At 42.5% G+C, this 21,232-nt stretch overlaps 3 protein-coding genes and 1 non-coding gene across 6 annotated transcripts; 2 read left to right on the forward strand and 2 right to left on the reverse strand.

Annotated features, from left to right (window-relative positions):
* Positions 1-1,255: 1,255 nt before the first annotated feature.
* Positions 1,256-4,307, forward strand: hax1 (HCLS1 associated protein X-1). The gene is made up of 7 exons (XM_056398775.1): positions 1,256-1,430; positions 1,735-1,988; positions 2,257-2,429; positions 2,522-2,585; positions 2,671-2,804; positions 3,512-3,632; positions 3,874-4,307. Exons 1-7 carry the CDS (start codon positions 1,366-1,368, stop codon positions 3,945-3,947), a joined length of 885 nt encoding a protein of 294 aa, XP_056254750.1. The 5' UTR covers positions 1,256-1,365; the 3' UTR covers positions 3,948-4,307.
* A 1,942-nt stretch (positions 4,308-6,249) lies between these two features.
* Positions 6,250-11,313, forward strand: aqp10b (aquaporin 10b). The gene is made up of 6 exons (XM_056398774.1): positions 6,250-7,392; positions 8,277-8,403; positions 9,371-9,508; positions 10,029-10,147; positions 10,393-10,610; positions 10,709-11,313. Exons 1-6 carry the CDS (start codon positions 7,084-7,086, stop codon positions 10,908-10,910), a joined length of 1,113 nt encoding a protein of 370 aa, XP_056254749.1. The 5' UTR covers positions 6,250-7,083; the 3' UTR covers positions 10,911-11,313.
* Positions 11,314-11,457: 144 nt separating this feature from the next.
* znf687b (zinc finger protein 687b) lies at positions 11,458-21,223 on the reverse strand. 3 transcript variants are annotated; one of them, XM_056398772.1, is made up of 10 exons: positions 21,009-21,223; positions 17,945-20,299; positions 16,866-17,161; positions 16,586-16,770; positions 15,863-16,039; positions 15,548-15,710; positions 14,838-15,188; positions 14,440-14,540; positions 13,895-13,982; positions 11,458-13,436 (listed from the first exon to the last, which is right to left on the reverse strand). In XM_056398772.1, exons 2-10 carry the CDS (start codon positions 20,283-20,285, stop codon positions 12,828-12,830), a joined length of 4,311 nt encoding a protein of 1,436 aa, XP_056254747.1. In that variant the 5' UTR covers positions 20,286-20,299; positions 21,009-21,223; the 3' UTR covers positions 11,458-12,827. The 3 variants fall into 3 exon arrangements, with proteins under 3 accessions (XP_056254747.1, XP_056254746.1, XP_056254745.1); XM_056398771.1 differs by lacking the exon at positions 21,009-21,223 and adding an exon at positions 20,713-20,922 and having other exon boundaries at positions 16,866-17,128; XM_056398770.1 differs by lacking the exon at positions 21,009-21,223 and adding an exon at positions 20,713-20,919.
* Positions 15,319-15,453, reverse strand: LOC130184434 (small nucleolar RNA SNORA13). Its single transcript, XR_008830001.1, has one exon. It is a non-coding gene; the product is annotated as a small nucleolar RNA SNORA13 (small nucleolar RNA).
* Positions 21,224-21,232: the final 9 nt, after the last annotated feature.

A 21,232-nucleotide genomic window follows, 5' to 3' on the forward strand; every position in this document is an offset into this window, starting at 1 on the left:
GGGTGTACTGTACCTATTTACAATTCTGAGTTGCATGTACTTGAGTGTTTGGTTTTTTCTACTGTATATTTATACAACACCATATTTCTGAAGGAAAATTATACTTTTTAAACCCAGGACATGTAATTAACCAGTATTAGTTTATAGACGAAGTAACATTTTGAACGAAGGACTTTCACATGTTGGTATTTCTGAAAGTGAATGTCCATTCACCTGAGTAAAGTGCTCATCCAGCAGAATAGCCCCTGTCAGATATTTTTTTTTATTGCATTAGTATGTTAGCAGCACTTGATGCTGTCTTTGGCCAAGATGGAGCAAATTTTAACCACTTGATATAATATTGTCCATCCTGCTTTGACGTGTTAGCAGTATGTTGATGTATTCTATAACAGTACATCATACTTTATGGTGGTGGAAGAATATAATTTACAAATAATATATACAGTATAAACATACCCCATACAAGTAAAGCCCCTGCATTACAACTTTTATCCAAATACAGGTATTATCATCAAATTTTACTTTAAGATTAAAAGTAGTAATTATGCAAAATGACCCACTCAGTGTTGCATATCGACACCCTCTTAAAATAATGGCCTAAGTCATTTTTTCAGGTTTTTCAGGAAACACAAAAAACTCAACAAAAGAGTCACACTTTTGACATAGGCCATTATACAACCGGGGGTAGAATTGCATGTTCCCCTCAACTGAGGATTCAGGCGATTTTACCAGAGGTGGCCAGCATCATGAGGGGGTGATTTAGGCAAAAAAAACATTTTTGTCAAAACATGACTTAGGCCATTATTTTAGGAAGGTGACGATATATATTATTGGGATATTATTTGTGATACATTAACGTGTAAGAGGGATGTGTATTCAAGGTAGAGCTAAAATTTAATATAAGTATCAAGTAACAGAAGATAATACTCAACTAAAGTACAAGTACGTCCAAACTGTACAGTGCTTGCGTAAATGTACTTGGTAATATTCCACCACTGACATTTTATATGCTGGCAGGTCGAAGTATAAGTAACGCTAGAAGTACACAAAGTAAATTAGACGCAAAACTGTACTTCTCCAGTACTTGAGTAAATGTACAATGTACCAATGTCGACGGGTGATAATCTGCGCCCATTTGAACTGTCATGACCTCCCAACATCTCACTTTTTTTTTAGATGTCGCATTTTGTCTTCGAGATGGATTTACGGTAACGTAGAATTACGTCTGCTTACGTCATTCGGGAAGTATCCAGAACACTTTACGACATTGTTGACAACTGTGACCGTCTACCGTTGGTACCAGATGGTGTAGATATATAGTTTGTTTAGTTATGATTTAGGTTTGTACAAAGCAGTTGTCACTAAATGAGTGTTTTTGATTTATTTCGTGGGTTCTTCGGAGTTCCTGGAGGCCATCATCGTGGCAGAAGGTAAGTTTATGGAGAGGAGAACACAAGCTAACAGAAGTTCGCTAACGTTAGCTCGGTCCGTGTTGTGCTGGGATAGTTAGGTAATGAAACAGCTTTAGACACCCTCAGCTCTGTCAGAAAGGTCAAGATTAGTGCTTCTCTGCCAAGATAACCACAGGGGTGCCTCAGCTCGCGTGGTAGCTGTTTTATTTAGACCGAGAGTGACCTGGGGTCTAATAAGATTGAGGGCTTTGGGATCCATTAATCGGTCAATACACATTAATGACATGAACATTCATCCATGTTGCTTACTGTAATGTGTCAGGGACCCCTTCTTCGATGCTATGACTCATGATGATGATGATGATGAGGAGGACGATGAGGATGGATTCTACTATGATGGGTACCGGGGGGACCAGCAGGACCCTTTTGACAGTGCCTGGAGGTTTGGCTTCAGCTTTGGTCCAGACGGGATGAGGATCCAGGAGCCCCCAGTGTTTGGCCACGTCCTCAGGGAGATGGAGGAGATCTTTTCCCAGATGGGCCGCTGGGATGGACAGCCAGAATCTGGACAATTTGGTACGAACACTGAGCCATGATGTATTCAAGATTATTATCCATTATTATGTGTTCTTGTTTGTGCCCTTCTCTCTGCTTTAGTTGGAAAAAGGTGATGCCACATGCGTCTGTGCACTAATCCGGATTTGACAACCCTTGAATCAAAATATGATTTCAGTTGTGGGGGGAAGATACCATTCAGGTTTAAAGTGAAGACCTGTGTCATCTAATTTTGTTCTCTTATTTTCTCATTTTCTCAGCTGTAGTCTCTGTTTCCTTTATGTTCTAGGTGTTCCCAGTATCATGCAACCACCATCTCAGGACAAAGCAGAGATAGGAGGAGGGGGATCCAGTGGGAATCCCCTGAGAGACTTTATGTTGAAAACCCCTGACAGTGGCCTACGAGGGCCTCAACCAGGGATCTCTAGAGAGCCCAGAATTGATGGCCACCCTTTTTCCAAGGTAAATGGGACTTATTCATCACGATTTTGTTTCAGGGGCAACTTTAACTTTGTTAACTGTTATGTATAAACTACTCTTGGATGTCTTTTAAGTTCAATGATATTTGGAGACGGGGGCCACAGAAAGCTCCAGAGGAGGAGCACAAAGGAGACAGAGGTAGGGGATATTTTCAATCCTTTAGAAAAAGAGATTGTACTGTGTGATTTTGCCTTGTATCCAACTAATTAGCCATTCTCTCCAGATCTGGACTCTGCAGTGTCCTCTGGGGGCCTTGACCAGATTTTGACACCACCTGCTGGTCAGGCACCGAACCAGCCCAGAATCCGATCATTCTTCCAGTCAGTCAGTATCACCAAGGTGGTGAAACCTGATGGGGTGAGAGAAACAGTTTATCTGAGTTGTATTATCAATCATATGTTAATATTCTTTCACAGCAGATTTTCAAGTGTTACACGGAGAAACAAATTTCCCCATTTTATCCCAGTGGGAAAACCATGATAGTAATAGGGAGGGTAAGGGACTGTGAAATGATTGTTGCAAGGGCCACACACCATAAAAACATTAGCACTCTTAGTACTGTAAGGCCATTTATAATATCTTGACACAGTAGCAGTGCACTAAATGGCTTTTTATTTATATTACCACTTGTGAGTTATGATTTTTTATGCCATTAACTCATGTTCTTTAATTTAAAACTTAATTAAAGGACATAAAGGACATTTAATTAGTTCCACACAATTGAATTCAATCAAGTCAATTGAGTCAAATTTGATCGTGTAAATTTAACTTAAATTTTCTGAGCATTTATGCCCAGGGTATTAATTTCACTTAATTTTGTTTAATTACATTTAATTAAATTGATGTACTCAACTAAATTTAATTATACACATTGACTTAATTGAAATTTAGATTAATTGAAATTTTATTACATTTAATTTGATTTAATCAATTTTAATTTCAATAAAATGAAAAATCTTCACTTCATATATTATCTGGACAGACAGATATAAACTACAAATTGACTGGCTGGTGGAGGCAAACAACCACAAGGTGGTAATTCTGGTTTTCTGCCTGTGTGTCAGACGGTCGAGGAGAGGCGAACAGTTAGAGACGGCCAAGGCAATGAGGAAACCACGGTGACGCGCTCAGGAGGTCCTGCGGGCCTGGAGGGACCAGACCATCGGACCGGCTCAGTTTTACCAGGTGAGTTTATCCCCTCTAATAATAATAATAATAATAATAATAATGATGATAATAAAAATAGAGATAAAATTGAGTATGAACACAAAAAAATTAATGATAAAAAAAAACAAGTTTAAAAGTAGTACAGCATTGGGCGGGGGGGGGGGGGGGGGCACTGGGTGTATTTACACTCTCAGCTGATTCACTATACATGTTTTCAGGATATTTTTTTCACTTATTCTTATTCTTATTTTTATTCCAGGTGGTCAACACCCCTTTTCAGACATGCGGGATTATGACTCATTATTCTCCAAGTTCTTTGGAGGGTTTAAATAACATGTAAAGTGAAGTATACTCTCTGGACTTATTGACCGTAGCTTTTGTACACTGAAAATATTTCAGTATATGAGTGTTTCTGTAGACCTGTGAGTTGGCATATTTATAGGATATGTCTATATATGGACAGAACACATACATGACCTTCAGTTGCCAAAATTACTGTTTTGGATTAGGGTCACTGGCCTGTTGATAGCACTGGGCTTTCAACTGAACACGTAGACTAGAGGCGGCCAATCCCAAAGACACACATCAACACCTGGACAAGTCACAATTACATATTTTATTTTTGTATTGTCCTGTAGACAGGCCTGTATGGATGTGTGTGTGTGATGCATCTAATAAATCTTAATATATTTACCTAGTGTTTTTTCCCATGTTATTTTTGTGTAAGTGAAACAGACAAAACACGTTGTTACTCAGTTCACCTTATTTAGGAGTTTTTGCTTAAATGGCCAATGTTAAGCAAAAGTTACATAGTCACATATTAGCATTATTTCTACAGTTAATAAAATGCTCATGTGTCAGACACTTTTTTGCGAACTTTAAGTTAATCCTCTGGTTTCAGACACTAGCGAACACTGCAGTCTAAACAAGAGATTTTAACTCTCGAGTGAACTCTGGCGTTTCTTTAGAAATACTCAGTGTGAAAAAGATTCAGACTCACAGATCTTTGTGTCGTGTGTAAATGTTCATCCTTACATCACAGACCTTCCTCCAGTTTACTTTATACTCATGGTGTTTTTGCACACTTGCTCTTTCTAGATAAAGAATTGACTGTTCTAACAGCATTATCTGGTTGTGATGTTGGGGTTTATCTTTCACACTAACATCAGACTCTTATTCTTTAATAACCTCTTGGATATTAAAGGTCACTTGCATCAAATAAAGCAGTATAAGGGGAAACAAAGTATGTATACTCAGAAACGGATGCCGTTGCACTGAATGACTTGTGGATAGTAAACGAAGTGATCTTTGACAGCGTGAGAGAACTGCAACAAAATGGTTTGGACGGAGCTGCTGCGAAGCGTGTACAGAATAAACAGGAACTGGAACAATTGAACCGTTTGGTGAAGGAGCGTATGAATTTTAAATCCAACCCCTCTTAACCTGATTTCTCACTGTGTATATAATAACTATAATATTGTTGTACTTGGGGGAATTTCCAACATAAGATGCCAGTGAAACATAAACAGCACCTTCTCTAAGACGAATGCAGCTTGTTCTGTTCTTGTCATGTCTTTGCGTGCCGACTTGTTTCTACCAAGCTTATAACATTCTTGATCACTCTAATCTGGAATCAAGCTTATCATGTCCTCATCAGCGTGGCTCATTTATCAAGGCGGGGTATGCATGACTGCAATCCACTTATTCTTATCTCTCTAGCTTATTTAGCTTGTTTCACATTAACCCACTTTCCTCTTCTCCACTGTCCTAACTCCTTTTTCATTTCTTCCTCTAAAGAATGTCCATTAAATAAAAGGCTCCTATGTAATGAATATTTTACTGTGGCATTGGTCAGGATACTGGTTTCCTTGTGGTTAAACAGAGATGTCTCTGATAGACAAAGTATGATAATTCATGTTCAATTAAAATGTAAAAATTCAAGGAGCTCTTTCATGTGTGAAATATGAGAAAGAGGGGAGCGGAGATATCACCGCCCTGATTTTTCCTCTGAAAACTGGCTTCATCCCTGACATTCTGGAGAGCACCATCGTTGCAAAGCATTTTAATAAACATGGAGAAATGAAATGGCATGGTGCTAACTCTGGTGTTCTCCCTCAGCTACTTATAAGTTTGTGTTCCTCTCTGGGACATAAAGCTCTTATAATCATGAATTTCCTTTAATGCGGGTATTCATTTTTAAAAGGTTTCAATTAATATTCTCTGCCGTTTAAACATCATCCCCTTTCTCTGTCTGAATGGGTCGGGGAGCTGTTTCTTTATTTCCATCTCAAAAACAGTGAGAAGACAGGGCTTCCAAAAGGTCCAATGAGAAATAATGATAAAGAACATTTCAGCACTTTCCTTCATTTCAAGTCTATGATGTGCAGAAAGGTAAATGTGAACATGAGTGACTGTTGTTTAACATACAGAAAAATTCAGATTAAAAAGCATTAATTCTTAGAAGCAAATTACTTACAAAATGTTTCTCTGAACCGTTTGAATTTTTTTTAGCACATGGATACCTGGATTCAAGTCCAGCTCTCAGCTGACTTTTGCCAACCCTCGCTTGGCACAACTCTCTGCTACTCACCCACGATCTGCATTAGATATCACAGCCAGTAATATTGGTCTGTGTTTTGATGTACACTTTTGTTGATTTCTCTGCACCAGGAGTTAAAAAAAGTGTTTCCAGCTTACAGACCACGTAAAAATGATGTCAGCACTTCTGATATATTTATCCCCCTTTGAAGTCATTAAAAAAGTCAGGAGGGTTTTGCAACATTTTCTAAACTTATTTTACACTGGAAATGATTTAAGACAATAGAATAGAGATGAAATACCTGTTGTAAATTTACTTTATTTATTACACTACACTTTGCTTTTCCATTATTACACAATCAAATGCATTCATTTTATTAATATTACAGTATGATAATCTCCTGGCATTTATTTTTATCTATTACAGTGATTTGTAATGTGGTAACAGTTTTTTTGGATTTGTATAATCTAAACTGAGTTGGCAGTAAAATGCACCACTGCACCAGACTAGGCCAGCACATTTAAATACATCATACAATAAACCTGAAATCCACAGCAAAAGCGCTCTTATCTGCTTATTGCTGTTTTTTATCATCTTTATTGTGTTGTGGTCAATTAAACAGACACAATATGACACAAAGGACAAGAAATATGTACATTCTGCTTAATTTTTGGGACACACTTTTTAAGATTTAAATGAAGAATTGTCACCTGAAGAGTGGCATCAGATCCTGTTTGCATTCAGAGAAGAAGTGATGTGGTGACCAATCAAATGAGAGGAGCAATCAGAGCCAATTCCAACCAGGTGGGATGAGAGCTAAGCTACCAAGTGAGTGTTATCAAGCCTCTTTGCTAGAGTCCAGTTTGTGTGTGATGAAGTATTTTGTAATCATGCCTGCTGTGATTTAGATTTAAAAACTAAAATAAAAAGATGTCCAACAGAGTGAAATACTCTTCTCTCCTACCTGCACACACTCCACCGCCTCAGCTGTGCCATAAAGTGTGTGACGTAGACCACGGCTCCAGTATGAAAGGGCAAACTCTGCTCAGTGAGGCAGTGGCTGCAGTGTTTTGCGGTTCGGATCCACCTGATGACGGAGTCCCAGCTCTGAAAGCTCACCTGTGGCCGGACGGTGCAGAGGAAACCTCGGGGATGGAGAGGCTGCTGAAGAAGTGTCAGATCAGAAACCAGCTGATCAGGGAGTGCATGGCTGAATGCCTCGGAGTCTACATCCTGATTGTGAGTGTTTTTTTGTTTTTTTTAAGCATCTAAATTTAAGTGAGTTGCACGAGGTTAAGGTAAGAGAGGTTAACTACACGTGTATCTCTCTAATGTGTGAGCACAGCAAAGGATTCACCCTCTAAAGTCAATTTAGAAAAGACGATTCCTTTTCATCTTTGTCTTTTCCAGCAAATGCAGGCTTTTGCATTTAATTTAATAAGCTGTAAAATTTAACTTGAACTTTGCCAATTCATCCAAAGTCTCACTTTATCAGTAAACTCGACATCATGTATATAACAGTTTCCTAAAACTATCACATGCTTACTCTTGCTTTGAAGCAGCTAGTGAGTCTTCACAATAGATAACCAAGGACTTTGGCCCTAAAGGAAAACAGAATGAAAGAGAGTGTGACAGTGAGTGAGGGGGAGGATGGGTGAGGTAAAAAGGGGGAAGATAAAAGAGAGAGGGCGATGCAGAAAACCCTCATCGTTGATTTCAGGATGGACAGTGATGTTTGTTTGTCTCTGCTGGTGAGGTTTGGGTGGTTTTGTTTTTTCGTAGGTTTCTATGTAATGACTGTTTCACCAGGGCAATCAACATTTACAACAGAAATCATAAAGCAGTTTCCTTAGAATTTAAGTTCATAAAAATGGAGATGACACCAAGGTCAGCACTGTGTTGTTGTTTACCTGTGTCACAAGATTCTGTGTTAACTGTATAATGAAGATATAAACATCTTTTTTTTAGTTATTATTTCAGTGACTAAATCAGTAAATCTCACAGGTATTATCAGTTTTTAAATGCACCGTAGAGTCATGTGGATTCAGATATCTGGATCAGTACGGTTATTGTATACAGTATTATATTCTGTCAAGACAACTCCTCATCTCATGCAATTGCAGCTGTTTGGATGTGGCTCCGTTGCCCAGGTGACCACAACTCAGGATAAGAAGGGACAGTACCTGTCGATCAATCTGGGTTTTGCTCTGGGAGTAACATTTGGGGTCTTTGTGTCTCGTGGAGTCTCAGGTAAGGGACTGTAGAACAGTTCTGTTTCACTCCCCAGGGTTTTAATGTTTTCTTTGAATCCCAATGTAAACCACAATATCTTAAAAGGGGAACTCCACTGATTTATTTACAGGTGTAGAGTCCTACTGCATATATAAAAAAAGGGAGCTGAGTGAAATGTGATAAATGTTATTTTGGTTTGAAACCTCTAAAAAAATCTGGGGGTGCAGAGTTTGAAAGAGGTGAGCTTAGCAGACCTCTTCTCCTCTCAGCTTGAGGCTAGCAGCTCAAGGCTAAATTAGCTGCTAGTAACATCACACACCTGAATCTTAAATTGAAGATCAGTGACTGAGTTGCATTGTGGGTAATGTAGGTTTTTCAAAGAAAAGGTGTCCTTGGAATAAAAGCTACATCAATTTTGATCTTTTAACTGTTCAGGAGTGCAATGCGAAACCAGTGGAGTACTGTTTTAAAGGAACGTCTAATGTGCACCAACAATGTACAAAGAAAAAGAAAGAAGAAATGATACAGAGGCAGAACTGCTGCCCTCTGCATATGGCAAAGTCCACATTTGTGAACCATGGTACATGGTGCAAGTAAGGTGCAACTATAAACTTTATTGCAAAGGAAGACTTAAAAATATAGATTTAGGACATGGAAAAAAAAATACGACCTACTCCTGCTCTCACTAAAAAGTCAAGATCACCCTACTTTCAGCCAAAAGGAAAATGACCAAACTCTCCCCCTTTTCTGAATCCTTCTCCACCCCTAATATTTTTTCTACAGTCCCTATGTTGTAAAGTGACGCACCGAATGGAGAAATTCAGCTGCTTGTGCACAACATGAGAAATGCTTGTAAAAGAATAATTGTTTATTTATTTATATTTATTAATATATTTATTAATAGTTTATTTCATGAGACAAAAAAAATATTTTTAAGTTATGTTTCATGTCAGACCTGAACTCTTGATTATTTCCTTTTAACAAGGTGCCCATCTGAACCCTGCTGTTTCTCTGAGCTTGTGTGTTTTGGGCAGACATCCATGGCTGAAGCTGCCTTTCTACGTCTTCTTCCAAGTGCTTGGAGCCTTTTTGGCTGCAGCAACGGTTGGTCTGCAGTACTACGGTGAGTTTTTCCTTCACTGCAATCACAATCACACCATAGGACACTAGAAACACAAAACATTTTCTATGGGTACAAGGAGACAATTTGTATTCGAGGACAAGACTTGTGCTATTTCTCTAATTGTCAACAAATGACTGAGAAGACCAAAACCAACAACCTCTCAATAACCCTGTCTGTGGCATTCAGTCCAAACATATTCATTCCTACTGAAGAAAAACACACCGTAGATGTAGTTTTATATTTCAAAAGGAAAAAAAGGTTAAATAATTTCCAAAATAGCTGGCACTGTATATTATTAGCAAATGTTACTTAAATTGGATTCATTGATGCATTTGTTTGGGGACTATTTTCAGCTGTGAATTAATACACGTTTGGTGCTCCAGTTGGTATTTCTGGCAGGAGGACTGTGTATGTGAGATTGAAATTAACAACAGTGCCCATCTTCATCATAATGAAGCAACATGTCAGACAGTGGAATGATGTGGTTCACATGTATTTCTTTTTTTTTTGATGTCTACAGATGCCATCCATGCATACAGTGGAGGTGAGCTGACGGTGTCGGGTCCCACGGCTACAGCAGGCATATTCTCCACCTATCCAGCTGACTACCTCAGTGTGTGGGGCGGTGTCGTAGACCAGGTCAGATACTGTTTAAAGGCCTGTTACTCACACGAGGGTGAAACATAAGCTCTACTTTTCTCAATAGTCTCTTGGACTTATTCAGAGACGCTACTGCTTTTTCATAATTCATGTTCCACTTGCATGAAATCTTTATAGCTGCTGAAACAGTTAAAGGTACTTCTTTTAACTTGGATTTATCTGTTGGCCTCTCGTCTGGGAACAACCATGGTGATAACATACAACATATTCCCATGTTATACCAGGTGATAGGAACAGCTGCATTGCTGCTGTGTGTCCTGGCTCTCGGGGACCAGAGGAACAGCTTCCTCCCTGATGGTCTTCAGCCTGTCCTGGTGGGAGCAGTGGTGCTGGTTATTGGCATCTCGATGGGCTCAAACAGCGGCTACGCCCTCAACCCAGCCAGGGATTTTGGGCCTCGCTTGTTTACGTACATCGCCGGCTGGGGAGCGGATGTTTTCAAGTTAGTAGTTTCAGCCTTTTACTAATGTCCACTTTGTTGCTCCACATTAATGACTACAATGGGAAAACCCAGGTTGAACGTTACCCTACTGTCTGCAGGGCTGGAGGAGGCTGGTGGTGGGTTCCTATAGTGGCTCCCTGTGTCGGAGCGCTGCTGGGAACACTGATCTACGAGCTGATGATTGAAGTCCACCATCCTCCCACTCCGTCTGAGCTCCAGGTCTCATGTCAGGAGGCCACTGAGGGCAAGACTGGGCTGGAGCTGGAGGGGGTGGAGCCAGGCTGTGAAAAACCCACTTAGTGGTAAAATGAATCCATGTTAAAGAGGAAAGAACTGTCAAACAGAGTAAACTGTGTAAATGGATGTGACTCATGTTTTTGGAACATGTAGATTTATTCTGCAGAAAAATCCACTACATTGGTCAACAACCCTTGGATGGACTGCTATGAAAGTTAGTACAGACATTAATGGTCCCCAGAGGATGAATGCTTTTCCTCTAGCGCCACCAGCAGGTCAAAGTTTATATCTTACCCAGAAAAACAAATATCTCAACAGCTACAACATGGATTGGCACCAGATATTAATCATCATAACTTTGGTGGTCCATTAACTTTTCCTCTAGCCCCACCATCAGGTCAAACTTTTAATTGTCCAATAATTCGGTTTATGACCTGCAAAAAAAAAATCAGCCTCAGCTGTACTTTGTGGCTTAGTCTTGTCAATAATATGAATTACAAGTGAATGTAATATGAACAGATCTGAAAACTGTCCTATTTGTTAACAGAAAGAAGCTGCAGACATCGCTCTGAATGTGACCCTCAGCTCTGCAGAGAAACCGAGTCAATCCTCTCTTTTACACATTTATTTCGAAACAGCACAAAAGTGTATGGCATTTCAGCAAGCAGACCACAACCATGGAAAAAGAAAATGACATGAAATTTCCACTATTGAGCTATATAAATATGATAGCATGACATATAAAAGATACAAACAAAAAAAAATCCACTCGTAGGCCTCCATCACGTGACCATGAAGGCGGTTTTTGAAACATACAAAAGAAATGTGAGTACAGCAAGCACTGATTCTGTAGATAAAAAAGAACCATCTCAAAGAGATAAACATTTGTATTCATACACATTAAGACAACACGACCCCCACACTCTCCCTCTGCTTTGTAATTACAATGTATAGCTACCTCTGGGGGTGGGGGGGATTCTTTTTTTTTCTTTTAAACTTCAAATTGTTTTGGAAAAAAAAGGGAACAGTACAAGTACAAATACTATACGTATTCACATTATCATAACAAGTTACTAAAACCAGAACGCTTTCTTTTAGTGTAATTATATGTATTTACATGGCAAAACTCGTACACATATACTACTGGCAGGAAGCCTGACCTCTCTTCTTCTAGCATTACAATTAACATCACACATTATTCACACTACACAGGTTACAGACCTCCGGTAACCTCGTCTCCTAATGAGATGCTTTCCAAGATTTGCATCTCATGTTTCTGTTGCACGTAAATCGCACTATGTCTAGCAAGATTTGACGCGACCGACTCACACAAATACCAAGAGTCATAATGTGTTTCATATAAATAAATATTATAGCAACATAAAAATCAGTGTCAAATTCTCCAAACGCTCCTGTCATGTTTCAGATGTCGTCACATCTTTGCTTCAGGTCGGTTGTACACCAGCCTCTGGAGCTGTTGAAAGTGGCCTAATGCCAGAAAAACGGGTGTGGACTTGAAGCAAACAAAAATGAATATCATGAACAATATGAAGTACAAAAATATGGGCACTACAGCTATCAGGAGTACAGTGGGAGGTGTATGTACTAAAGTATGTGTTACATGAGGAAACAGGCAGGTGGCTACACTCAGAGTGAGAGTGATGGAAATGGAAGGACAAGACGTAATTAGATACAGTATGGCTGATATAGAACTGTTTTACTGGGGGGGGGGGGGCTGAGAGCCGTTCCACGATCACAGGTGCGTTCAGATAAGTGACCAGTAACATGATCAAACATGCAGTTACAATCGCACAGAATAGGTGCCGTAGATTAAAACTGTTTACGGTAGCTTAAAAAAAAGACTGCACAGGCAGCAGCTCTATTTTTATCTCAGGATCAACATTCATATTCTATCACCTCGGGCATGACCCTCGACTCCTCGTTGTAGATCTGTCAGTTCCAGAGCACCCCGCCCCGCCTCTACTGGGGCTTGTCTGTCTTGTGTGCGGTGAGGAAGGCCATGCCGTGGGTCCTGAAGTGGGTGTTGAGGTCCGAGGCCTTGTCGAAACGTCGGCCACACACCTTGCAGCTCAGATTCCCGTCTCCGTCCTCACCCAGCGCCTGAGGGGAGGCAGCGGGAGAGCCGTCCGGAGAGCCGTGAGCGCGCGGGGTGCCCCGTTCCGCGTCACTCTGGGTGTCCCGCACGCGGTGAGTGATGAAGCGGTGCCTGCTGAGAGAGCCGGCTGATGCGAAGCAGACGCCACACTGCAGGCACTGGAAGGAGGCTGTGTCGGCCCGATGTTGGGGGATGTGGCGCTGAAACTCCGCCCCGTCCTCGGTGGAGAAGCCACAGGGGACACAACGGAAAATGTTGTCTTCCTCCTCTAACTCGCCGGGTGTCAGCGATGTCGATGCCACGCACGCCCTGGTTCTCTTTGCGGGCCCACCGCCGTCCTCGCCGTCCTCTGTGGCGTTTTCTTCTTCATCTCCTGCCCTGGCTCCAGGAGGTGCACCCTCACCGTCTTGTTCTGAGGAGCTACCTGGACCTTCGCCCCCTGTGGCTGCACGCTTCCTAGTCATGGGTGGTCCCTGAGGACACAAGAAGGGAGAAACAGAATTAACATCTGCGGTATTGACATACAAGGCAAGCAAAAAGCAGAAGAGGAATTTACATCTTGCCAAACACTACTGCTGTTTCCCAATTCCCTCCTGTACATAATTAATAACAATATACAACTTACATAATTTACACATCCAACAACATACAAACAACTGCATCATTTTCACATACTAAATGTATATAGTATGTACGACCTTACATATGCATTACAGTATGCTGTTTTTGCTCTTCAATATTAACAGGAAATGATGCAATACGTGCAGTAACAAGGATTTGACAGCTTTTCTATTGTTAACACTACATGAAGAAAACTTGCTTATAATTACCGTTTAGTGAGGAAATGTGACACGGCTTCAGACTACAACTGAGACAAGAGCCTGTTTATGTCCAGGAACCGAGAGAACTCCGTAACGCTGTCTCGACTCACCTGTCCATCCGTGGTTCTGTGATGAAGCCGAATATGCTTGTCCAGTAAGAACCGGCTGCCAAAGGTGCGTTTGCCTTCTGTGCAGTATCTGAAAAATAAATTACGCAGAGTTGAATTACTTCATCCAGCACTGAGATTACGCCAGATTGAACAAATTCTAGGCCTAATTAATACAGCCTGACTGATACTGTTTTTTTGAGTTCCTGATATTGATATTTAGGCCAATAGTATTTTTTTTTAAACATACGATATGATACAGATCCCTTAGATTATTTTAGTATTTCTGTACTGCAATTTCTCATTATTTACAGGCTGATATGTACATGATATCGATATATCCGCAATAGGCTAATGTATGATATATCGGCGGGGTTGATTTATCAGTCTAACCCTAGAATTAGAATTAAAATAGTTATTAATATGCCTAAATAGTAAATCGACCATTGAAAACTACCTTTTAGCAAAAAATTAATCCATAACATAATAGTGTTGGGTCAATTTGTGTCTGACAAAACATGTATTTGATGACAGCTTAAGTGACTCACTGGCAATGGAAGACTCTTTTGTTGCCCTCATGAATGACGCGCTCATGACGTCTCAGGCTGGAAGACGTGCTGAACGTGCCTCCACAAATACGACAAGGGAACTTTATAGTGGGTAACAAAAACACACACAGGGAGACAGACAGAGATAAGATAAAAAGACATTCAATCTCAGTCAAATGCGCTACAGTACAGAGAGGAAATTAACAACCACCACCTCCACATATGGATGGTTCTTTTCCTGCTTTACAATGAACTATGAGGTCACTTTCCATCCACAGAATACAAGTAGCTGGTTAAACAGTTTGTGTGCTGAAATGTTAAAAACCTCAGTGCCCTCCCGAACTGTACTCACTGGACTCAATACAGTCAGATTAAAATAAATAATAGTAATGTCCCACCTTGCCGTGCTCCATCTTCACATGACTCAGATAGTCTTCGTTGTCAGTGAAGGTGGTCTGGCACTGGGGGCAGGTCCACTCAGTCGGAGCACTGGGATGACTGCTGCCCCCTGCAGAGGTCGAGTGACCCCCTGGAGCCTCGTAGTCCTCATCCCCATCGTCATCGTCGTCCTCTTCCTCCTCCTCTTCCTCCTCCTGTTCCCGCCCCCAGTCCTCTCCGTCGGAGTTATCAGGTTTTCCAGAGGACTTTGATTTGAGGCCGGAGGGACCGGATGTGTTGGCCGGAGATGAGGCAGGGTTAGAGGCATCGGACTGAGACTCCTGTTTGGCTGATGGGCCTCTGTGAGCGGTCTGAGGTGGGCGGCAGGAAAAGTGTGAGAGAACAATAGGGCATACAGAGCAAGTGAATTCATTAACCTCTAAAAAAAATACCAATTACTCCAACTGGTTCACAAAAACTCATATCCATTTCTAAAATAACTGCTGTACTTGGTATAGAACTTAGGACAAGGTCACCAGAGAGGAACCCTGCTAAGGCCGATCCAAGAATTGCTATATGCCTTAGTTGACACCACAGTCACTGTAGAAAGCAATGAATGGGCAACACATAAAGGCAAAAGGCTCATTTATGAATGACAAGATACATCTTCTATCATATTTTCATAACTAAAATATTTAATATCTGATTATTTACTCTGCAAACAACACACCTTAATATGCTCCATCATTGAACCTTTCTGGGCGTAGAGCTTAGTGCAGTCAGGACACTTGAACACATGCACTTTTTGCTTGGCTAAATGAGTGTCGAAGTGCATGTACAGCAAGGGTTTTTGGGTAAAAACCGTATCACACATCACACACTTGTAGATCATTCTGCAAAAGAAGAAAAATACAGACCAGGGATTTATATCTCAGGGATCTTTTTCCAAAACGTGACTGTAATTTTCCAACATCGTCTGAGAATATTTGTCTGCACGTGGGTCGAAAATGTCCCAAGTATGTTTTGATAGAAGCAGCACACGTACTTGGCCTGTCCTCCAGTGAGTGTTGGGTGCTGGGTGCTGATGTGACTCTGGGCGCTGGGGGAGGACTTGAAGGCCATAGGGCAGCTGGGGCACTTGTGGAAGACCTCGCAGTGAGCAGTCTGAATGTGGGACTTGATGGAGTTCAAACCTCCGAACACGACCTGGCAACTCGAGCACCTTGACAAAGCAGAATGTGATGCGTTAAACCTCCATTTCCTCCAATTCATGTTCAGATACGTGTCCACCTTAAAACCTCCAATGCAGACCACATAATCACATATACGCAGATGCATATAATGTAATATATTGACACAAAAGTACAAAATAGACAGACACAGAAGTAATTAAAAGATTTCAGCTTCTCAAATGTGAATATTTGCTGGTTTTATTAACTATGTCTATGAGAGTAAATGTAATATTACTAGGTTCTCCACTGTTTGTGGACAAAACAAACAATTGGAATACATCATCAATTTGGGCTTTTGAAAATTGTGACGGGCTGTTTTCAACATTTTCTGATGTTCTACAGACCAAACAAATAATCAGCTAATCAATCAATCATGAAAACAATCACTGGTTGTGGTACATTGTGGTACATTGTACATTATACACCTAGACAATAGGTCAATCAGGTATGAAACTGAAGTTTAGACCTAAGTGGAGGCTCGATACTGTAGTCGTCATGTGAAATGATAACAACGGTTTTGAAAAGTGTCTACACACCTGTAGCCAATGCGCCTGGCAAAGTGCAGACAGGCCTCCTCCAGGTGGGTCTGGAAGCTGGCCTGCCGTGCGATCCCACCACACTCGGGACAGACATGGGCCGCTCTGTGTTTATGGATCCTCTGGTGGGCGGACACAGCACACGAGTTTGGCAGCATCATGGGAGGTGAGCACTGCGTACATGTCTGAAGCAGAAAGAAAGGAAAATAAAATGCAACAATCAGTGACCAACGATGGAAACTAGCATGAAATATATTGTGCTCTCACCACCAACACTCACTGAGTTGGGAGCAGCTCTGATCTGCTGGAAGTGCGTGACCAGCTCAGCCTTGCCAGAGAATTGTGTTTGGCACTCCGGACATTTGAAGTTGTTGTACTGCAACCCCTCGGCCTTCTTGCAGGGCAGAGGCATCAGTGCTTGGGGGCCCTGAGGTGCACGGCGGACCGGCCGAGGCTGAGAGGCTGCTGGGGATGTAGCATCCTTCAATGGGCTGGAGTTGGCGGAGAGGGCGGGGCCTCCGGGTGTGGTAGAAGGAGAGGAGACTGGAGGAGAGGAGGACGAAGAGGAGAGCAGGCCTGGTCAGCCAAAAGGTGGAAATCAGAAGAGACAAATGGGAAATGGTCAATGGAGATGAATCACAAATGTTTTTTGTTTTTTTTCATGAATATAATAAAAGAATAGACGTATTTTTGTGGTTCTTTCTTGACTCTCTACAAAAATAAAATTTTGATAACTGATTCATCGTGTCTTTTTTTTTTTAAGCATAAATGCCAAAAACTGATTCCTGCTTCTCATTTTTTAATATTTTCCTATTCTATAATAATTAATTTAATTTAATTAATATATTGAATATCTTTGGGTTTTGGATTGATGATTGGCCGAAACAAGCTATCTGGAATCTTTTCACTGTTTTCTGACATTTTATAGATCAACCAATAAATCAACTGTTCAAGAAAATAACAGATTGCAGTTTTAGCATGTCAACAACATAACTGAATATTGACTCCAAAAGCATCAAACACTCTTCATACAGAAGGATTAGTTAATGGACAGAAAATTAATCATCAACAATTTTTATAATCAATTCCTTCCATATCTGCTGGTTCTTACTTCTCGAAATATGAGAATTTTATGCTTTTTTCAGTTTTATATAATTGTAAATTGAATTTCTTTGGGGTTTTGGACTTTGATTTGGACAAAACAAGAGACTTTGATTTGGACAAAACAAGAGACTTTGATGACGTCACATTGGGCTATGGGAGATTGTGATGGGCATTTTATGACTGAACAATTAATCGTAAAAGTAAACAACAAATTAACTGATAATTAAAACAATCGTTAGTTGCAGCCCTACTTACCACCAATGGGTGTTATGTCCTGCTGGCCAATCATCTGCTCCACGGTGACTGGCCTCATGACCAGGTGCGAGCACTGCATGACCAGCCCACGCTCCTTATGCTCCCTGGCATGCAGCAGCAGGCTGCACTTATTGAAGAAGGCCAGTCTCTTAGCGCAATGGTTGCAGGTCACCTCGATCCGGAGTGATCGTCGGTCATAGTGTCGAGCCAAGCTGCGCTCCAGGGCAAAAGCATCTCCGCACTCCAGGCAGCGGTACCCTGTGGCAGGGAGCGGGAGACCCCACTCAGGTGGCGGAGGAGCTGAGAGGTCGGGCTTGTAGCTCGGCAAAAGGTTCTTACTGTTCAGAATTTTGTTAAAAGCCTCCACCAGGCTCGACTGACTGCGGGAGATGACGGCACCTGTGCTGTTGACGATGGAGGCAGGTTTGTTTGACTGGAGAGTGCCGCCGATGATGGTGCCACTGCCTCCGTTAGCCGTCTTATTAGTGGCTGTACGTACACTGATCCCACCAGCAGCAACTGAGAACTTGGGAGAGGAGGCCACAGCTGGAGTTACAGGCAGGGCAGCAGATTTAGTGATGCTAACAGCAGTGGCGGAAACCTTGGCCTTGTCAGATGCGGCCATCTTGTTTTGGACCTTTGTAGCGGCAGCTAGCATGACGCTGCTGGCTGCAAGTGTAGACACGGGCAGAGCATTGAGAGCACTTACTTTCTGGGATGTTGTTGTCATGTGTCCTGGGGAAGCTTCAAGTTTTTGGGCCTTGTTTCCTAACACCTTACGCTCCCCAGTTTGAGCTTTAGGGTCCAAACCTTTCCCTGCAGCACCACCTTTAGGCGCTACCCTTGTGACAGTTCTGGTGATTCCACCTGTGGACGTTTTAATTGTTTTTATTCTGACTTTGAGGGGTCGGGATGGAGCTCCAGAAGCAGCAGGTGCAGCAACGCCTGTTTCTCCTCCATCAGTAGACGGAGGTTTAGGCTTGCCATCATCCACCTCCATCTTTTCCTCACCTGTTCTCACATTTTCTCCCTTGTCAGCTTTGCCATCAACCACCCTATCTATCCCATTCCCTACCTCCATCTCCTCCTCCTCCTCTTTAGGCTCCCGCAGTTCAGATGGAGGTGGAGTGGAGGCCACAGCAGGGCTGGAGCATCTCTTAGTGGCGACTTGAGCAGTTGATTTTGGCATCTCTGGTTCAGGACTCTCTGGTGAGTCTCTTTCTTCTATGACATGTTCTGGGTGCCTGTCCTCCAGCTGGGGACTCTCTGTTGAGCCAGACTGGGGGGTTGAGGAAGTTAGAGATGCCCCTGAAGGAGTGTCCCCAGGTTTAGGGTGAGATGCAGTAGAGGATGTGGGCTGAGTTGAGACCGAGTCAGACTTGTAACGTCGGCTCAGTTGAGTGCAAGTCGGGGAGTCTGGGTTCTCCTGGATGACCAGCGGACTCCCCAAATCAGGGTCAGAATCATCTTCCTCTATCTGCTGGTGCTGAAATCCAGCAGGGCCACTTTTGGGAGCTCCGTTAAAAGGCTGAGATGAGTGCAGTGTGTGTGATGAGAGCGCAGAAGGTGGAGTTGGAAGCAGAGGCTTGGAAGGTGGAAAGAAAGGCGAGGCTAGTCCGACGGGCCCACCTGCAGCCAGAGGAGATGACCCCGCTGATAGAGAGGAGGATGAAGGTAATGATGCTTTTACCCCATCTGCCCTCTCTTGGCCTGTATCCTGCTGCTGCTGGTGTTGCTGCTGTAGAAGCTGCATCTTCCTGGCCCGGCCCACCGGATCTCCAGACCCCTGTGCCACAAGCGGTTTAAGTCTGTTGAAAATGTTACCACCCTGCTTGTGAGGCTTGTTTGCACCGGCGCCTGCTGCTTCTGAAGACACTTTAGGGGTGTTCATCGACCACGACGCTCCATTAGACTGGGCCTGGCTGAGGGGAAGGGGCGTAGAGACCCCAGATGCCCCAAAACCGTTGTGGTTGAGAGCTTCAGATTCAGCCATTCCAGGGGCACACGCACCTAGTCTAGGACCCACATCTACCCCTGTGATCACATCAATGGGGTCCTGGTCTGTCTCCCCCTCCCCTCCATCTACAGTCTCCAGGCGGACTTTATTCTTTACAATCACACTAACAATTGAGGTGTCCGTCTGGGGGTCTGAGGGGCTCGGCGGCCTCAAGGATGACCCAACGCCCACCACGCTGTCCGACTTTCCCAGGGGTGCGCCTGCAGCTCCATGAGGTCCCTCTGCCTCGTCTGGGGCAGACTGGATGGCCTCTTTGGCATCAATGTCAGGAATGTCAAATGCTGCCAACAGGTCATCAAAATCTGGGGTCTTCATGTCCCCCATACCGGGATTAACTCCTGCAAAAACATAAATTCAGAGACATAATAGCACAAGGCAACAAAATGCACTAGCATGAACCTGCCTGGGTTGTTGTCCATCACCCAGCATAATACCTACTACAAAAGCTCAACATGCAAAACGTTAAAATCGTAAATGGTCGTTAAAACATTTCTATTTTCGATGTAAACTCTTGCGTGCACCTTCGTTTGACACAAACTGACAAACTGCAGCAGGTTAACTTGTTATTGGTGAAGCAGGCTAAGCTTCACGGATCCTGCACTAGCATTTACATTAGCCAGCTAGCATTTTAGCGTCGGCGGTTCTGCAACCAAACCCTTCTCTGGTAACAGGTTCAGCACTAATTTGCTATGAATGGGAAACGCTGCTACAATAAAGCTTTTAGTGCATGCAGAAGCCTTGAAGTAGTGACCATTTAATAGACAGCTGAACCGGGACGGCGTTTCGTAGCAGCGACCTCGGTTATTTTGAGCTAACGATATTCCTCCCCGACTGAGGCTGGCTAGCTGGCCGCTGAGCTCCAGCCAAGACAGAGGGGTCATTTAGCTAACTAGCTAGCGCTCGCCATCAAAAAGCAACCGGAGCGGTTTGCTGAGGTGTGGTTTCACAGCGGTAATAACCCGGTGATCGTAGGGTCGACGATGTCTCAGAAGAGAATGACTGGGATGGGGATTTTCGTTTAATATTGCATGTATTTTGATTGTTTACCTGGATATGCGATTCCCGACTATCCTAGCTCGTTTTCAGCTGAAAATGCTGCGCTTCCCGTCACATGACCCGAAACATCCTATCAGGTTGTGATAGCGCTGGAAAAATGCACGGAGGATGCTGCAAACGACACGTATATTTATTTTCTACTGGGAATGACATAAAACATTCATCAGTGTCCTGAACACACTATTTTTAAACCTCGCGTGAAACCACTTGAAGCC

Source organism: Seriola aureovittata, chromosome 16 (assembly GCF_021018895.1).
Source record: "Seriola aureovittata isolate HTS-2021-v1 ecotype China chromosome 16, ASM2101889v1, whole genome shotgun sequence".
In the NCBI taxonomy this organism is placed as follows: Eukaryota; Metazoa; Chordata; class Actinopteri; order Carangiformes; family Carangidae; genus Seriola; species Seriola aureovittata.